General features: G+C 36.1%; 1 protein-coding gene across 1 annotated transcript in view; it reads left to right on the top strand.

Annotated features, from left to right (window-relative positions):
- The first annotated feature begins 1,182 nt into the window (after nucleotides 1-1,182).
- Nucleotides 1,183-5,379, top strand: part of LOC137641044 (uncharacterized) — a 13,710-nt gene continuing 9,513 nt past the window's right edge. Inside the window, exons 1-5 of the mRNA XM_068373493.1 lie at nucleotides 1,183-2,243; nucleotides 2,328-3,277; nucleotides 3,406-3,773; nucleotides 4,074-4,272; nucleotides 4,839-5,379. The exon at nucleotides 4,839-5,379 is cut by the window's right edge and continues 1,045 nt beyond it. Of these exons, the coding sequence (XP_068229594.1) occupies nucleotides 1,183-2,243; nucleotides 2,328-3,277; nucleotides 3,406-3,773; nucleotides 4,074-4,272; nucleotides 4,839-5,379 (3,119 nt within the window). The remainder of the gene's footprint in view (nucleotides 2,244-2,327; nucleotides 3,278-3,405; nucleotides 3,774-4,073; nucleotides 4,273-4,838) is intronic.

Below are 5,379 nucleotides of genomic sequence, written 5' to 3' on the forward strand. Positions count from 1 at the left end.
TAAGTCAAGGTTTTATAAGTGTTTTGTTATGTTAGTGATATTGAAGGGCATGCATGCACGTTAGATATCGTTACTGACAGACATTTGTAAAATAGGACTGTACTTCGGGTTGCCGGATAGGAAAGGTTACAATGAATAGTTAAGGTTAGTAATAAATGTGAATATTTTTATTCCTGGTCAAATAATGATTTAAACACAATGCAATGTCTCGATTTATTGAATGATGGGAACAGAAAAGAATCCATGAAAATCTGTTAAAGAACCTGGTAATATGCAAACCAAATTAGGGTAAATTTAGGTTTCCATATTTATTGAAGAATCTATATGTTTACTATTTTGGATTCTTTTGAGTAAATATATAGTGGTGCCCTGACCAGGATGTATTATTATTATTATCGAGGGTTATGATTAATACTGAGGGATAACGTATGTATTTAACATTAATATTGGTGTTAATACGTGAATTTGTTTGAGAGATGTTTTTACTAACATTACGCGTCGTGAGAAAGTGTTCGTGACGGCGGGTTGTTATAGCTAGGTCGTAATTGGCAATTTAGAAAACAGTTGACACCGTACTTTTTTGCTGTGAATCATATGAGGAGATTGGATATGCGTTATACATTCGGAATTGATCAGTGTTAATCGTTGCCACTAATTAAAAACATTTAAGTATGAAAATTATTTTTCACTAGTTGTGATTTTTATTGAAAAATGAGTTAAAATAGAAATAATTGTTGTAATAAATTGATTCTTTCCTATGGTGAAATTTTCGAGTTGTGTGAGTTTGCGCCAACATTGATAATATCGTTGTTGCACAAGGCGTCCATTTTGTCAATGATCGGGAATCCATTGATGGGTTAAACTAGTCTCGGCATTAATTAGGAATAACGTTGTCGCACAGGTGGCCATCTTGTTAATGACCGAGCAGTTAAGTTGAAGTTGTTTAAAAGGATAATGGGAAAGAATTTAATATAGTTGTGTTGTTGAAAATAAAATATATAATTATGGTGATAATTTTTGAATTGAATTTCTCTTCGTGTGTTAATTAATTGTATTTAATGGGGTGGTTATATATGAAAAATTGTTGAAATTGTATATTCTGTATGAACAGTTGTTTGTTGAAATTGCTGAAAATTGGAAAATTTATTGGTTTTAGCTGGTTTGATAATTATCTTTGGAAAAATGTCTGATAAAGAAGCTTTGGTGAGGTCACGAGGTGGTTACAAGGGCGTAATCACCAAATGGGTAAATGAGATAGACTCTGCCATTGCTGCAGGTAATGTCAATACATTGTCTTCAATTAAGGATTTAATTATGAAGCAAAAGAAGATTGTGCACGACTTGAATGAAAAGATATTAGCCTTAACCACTGAAGAAGATCGAATGAAAGAAGTGGAAGAGCAAGCAGAATATGAAGTAGTAGTTGGTGAACATTGGTATAAGTTGGGCAATGCCATCACAGCAATATCAGGAAGTGGTTCTTCTGGAAATCCTCCACCCACACATAAGACTAATGTTAGACTGCCTAAATTGGATCTCCCACATTTCACTGGAGATGTGTTGGAGTGGAATTCCTTTTGGGAATTGTACAATGTGTCGGTACACCAGGGAGGGGATTTAGAACTGATTCAGAAATTCTCATATCTGCAAAGTTTGCTCACAGGATATGCTCTAAAACTGATTTCAGGATTTAAGTTAGAAGCTGCGAATTATTCACAAGCTATATCTCTCCTCAGAACCACATATGGGAAAAAGGATGAGATCAAACGAGTTCTAGTAAGAAGATTATTAGAAATGGAGTCTCCATCTCCTGATTCAGAAGCATTGCAATCATTCAGAGCAAATTTTGAATGTTCGATCAGATCATTAGAGAGTGAAAACCTGGAGTTGAATGAGCTCTACACTATTTTGCTTTATAGTAAGTTGCCTAAGAGTGTTAGTGAAACTGTAAAACGCAGAAATGGGGATGATTGGCTTGTATTTGATACATTTAAGAAATATCTGGAAGAAGAAATTCACAATCTAAGATCTTTCGTCTCAACGGATGTAAGTAAACCTGGAACTCTATCAACAATATCTACGTTTACAGTGAATCAGTCACAATCTCTTAGACCTAAGAGCAAAGGAAATGTGAATAAATTTAGTTCTCAACAAACAAGAAAATGTGCATTGTGTGAAGCTGAACACTGGTGGACACAGTGTAAAACTTATGCCAGTAGGGATAAGAAACTGAGTCGTCTCGGGTTTTTACGATTATGTTTTGTGTGTGCATCAAATAAACATTTTAGTGTAAATTGTGAAAAATAAATTTGTGGAAACGGATGCAGATTAAAACATCATCGTGTATTATGTGATAAACAACAAACCAGCGAACCAAGTAAATCAACAAATAAATCAGCAAATAAACCTAATAATAATGGTGTGCAGGTTGGAACACTTTCCGTAAGTGATCAGGGTCAGAAACCCAAGCAGAGGTCAATTTTACCAACAGCCACAATTGTGTTAAAAGGTAAAGGAAGACATTTGGTACGCCTTCGTGGATTATTGGACACTTGTGCAGAACGAACCTTTATCAGGAGGTCAGCACTTAAGGACGTACAGTATAGATCTAAAGGCACGGATAAAATTGCCTTAAGGGGTTATTTGACAAGCAAACCTGTGAATGAGTATGAGACGGTTAGTGTTTCCATACCGTATAAGGGTAGATTGATTATTATGGATTGTATTGTGGTAGATGAGTTACCAGAGTATACTAAGAAATTCAACGTTGAACGAAATTTGAAAACGTTGTGTAAAACCAAAATTTGTCTAGCGGACAAGGATTTCGATCTGCCTGTGGACAAACAAGCACCCATTGATATGTTGGTAGGCGTTGATAATGTCTATAACATATTACACCCCGGATTCAGGAAGGCTGGAAAATTGATATTGTTACCTAACATATTTGGATATGGTGTGACAGGGTCCTGTAATGCCCCTCCAGTGCAGGAAACCCAGGTAACTGTGTTAAAGCTAGCAACTAACGAGGGAGTAATTGAAGCTACTCATAAATTTGATAGTGATATAAAGAATGATTTGGATATTTTGTGGAATTTAGATGAAGTAGGTATTGACTTCAATGAATTGAAAGAACATGATCGAAAGGTTCTTGAAGACTTTGAAAGTACCATTGTATATTCTGAAATGGAGAAGCAATATGTTGTGGCCTACCATGGAAGTCTAATAAGTCAAGCCTTCCATCCAATTTTGGCATGGCGTTGGGCCGGGTTAAGCAACAGTGTGCAAAATTTCAGAAGGATGAAGTCTACCTGAACCACTATCAGAAAATCCTGAAGGATCAGAAGGATAGGGGGTTTATTGAAAGGGTAGATAAAAACAATGTGGTTGAAAATTGTCATTATCTAGCACATCATAGTGTACAGAAAGATAGTGCCACCACTCCAATCAGAATAGTTTTTGACTGTTCCTGGAGACAAGGTAAAAATGGATTGATCCTTAACGACTGTCTGTGGACTGGACCACATATTACGACAGATTTGCTCAAGGTCTTATTGCAGTTCAGGACTAATAACTACACCTGTATTAGTGATATAGAAAAAGCGTTTCTTATGGTGCAATTGAGAGAAGACCGCAATTACACACGGTTTTTATGGTTGCAAGACCCAACGGATCCAAATAGCGAATTAATTACATATAGGTTTAGGGTGTTATTGTTTGGGGCTACGTGTTCTCCGTTTCTGTTGAATGCCACTATTAAATCACATCTGGCAGCTGTAAGAAAAGATACGAGTTGTACTGAAATGGTGGATATGATGAGAAGGGGATTATATGTGGACAACCTTCAATTTACCTCTAATAATGAAGAAGAATTAATAAACTTATTTTTTGGCGCAAACAAAATATTTGCACAGGCGCACTTGTATTTAAAGGAATGGACTAGTAATAGTGATCTTTTGAATACTTTTGCGGGTGCTTATCGTATAAAATCAGAAGAGAAGCAAACCTATAAAGTCTTAGGCCTAAATTGGAACATCTCTAATGATAAATTAACAATAACACCTAATCATCTTTAGACCGGTCTAACAAAACGTGAAATTCTAAGTGCAATTGCCCCAATTTATGATCCTTTAGGAATGCTTATCCCTATTACGATACGAGCTAGAATATTTTTACAGGATTTGTGGAAACAGCAGTTGAAATGGGATGATCTACTTTCAGTTCCTTTATTAGAACAGTGGAATGAGTTGTCCAAAGACTTAGAGAAAAGTCTCAGTATTTCCTTCTCCAGAGGCACTAATCTGGAGAAAACGGATTATCTCCACATTTTCTGTGATGCTAGCATAACAGCTTATGGTTGTGTGGCCTATCGAGCAAGTGGTAAAACTTCGTCTCTAATTATGGCAAAGTGTAGAGTAGCACCCATTAAAGAGTTGACCGTACCTAAATTAGAATTAATGGCTTTGTTGTTAGGTGCAAGATTGTGTGAATTTATAGTTGAAACTTTTGAAGAAAATAAATTTGAGAAAATAATAATTTGGTTGATAGTAAAGTTGCCCTGGGATGGTTAGTGACAAAGAATAATTTGCCAGTATTTGTGAAAAATAGAGTATTGGAAATTAATTCTATAACTACGGGGATCGTCTTTTCTTACGTCCCATCTTTAGAAAACCCTAGCGACTGGATTACTAGCGGAAAAAGGACAGAAGAAGTAAGAAATAACTCCTTTTGGTGGGAGGGACCTCCCTGGTTAAAATCAGAAAACCACTTCTATCCTATTGACAGGACATGGGTGAAAGAAGCACAAGCACAGGATGAAGTTATTTAAGTCCATCTTGTAGGTAACAGTGAAAAAACCCATCTGCTGAACTGGGAAAGATTTAGTAGAGTGGATAAAATTTGTAAAACTATAGCTTGGATTAGGCGATTTATTCACAATTGCAAATCAACTGGCTGTAGAAAAATTGTAAGTTTAACGCTGGAAGAACTTCAACAAGCTAAAAATAAAATGATTATCCTCTTACAAAAGGAATACTTTCCGGAAGAATATAGAGCTTTGGAAAAAGGGGGTAAAGTTTCAAAATTGACCTTATTAGTACAATTGAATCTCTTCTTGGAAGAAGGAATTACAAGATGCAGAGGAAGATTGGAACATGTCGCACAGGCGGCGGAAATAAGATTCTCAATCTTACTGCCGAAAAGTTGTTTTCTCACAAAATTGATAGTAACGGGGCATCACTGTTTACAAGCTCACATGGGAGTAAATGCAACCGTGGCAAGTGTGAGACAGGAATATTGGGTCCCACAGCTTCGCCAATTATCCAAAAGTGTAATTCATCATTGTGTAATCTGTAAGAAAACACAAGGAAGACCTTACCGTGT

Source organism: Palaemon carinicauda, chromosome 5 (genome assembly GCF_036898095.1).
Source record: "Palaemon carinicauda isolate YSFRI2023 chromosome 5, ASM3689809v2, whole genome shotgun sequence".
Classification (NCBI taxonomy): domain Eukaryota; kingdom Metazoa; phylum Arthropoda; class Malacostraca; order Decapoda; family Palaemonidae; genus Palaemon; species Palaemon carinicauda.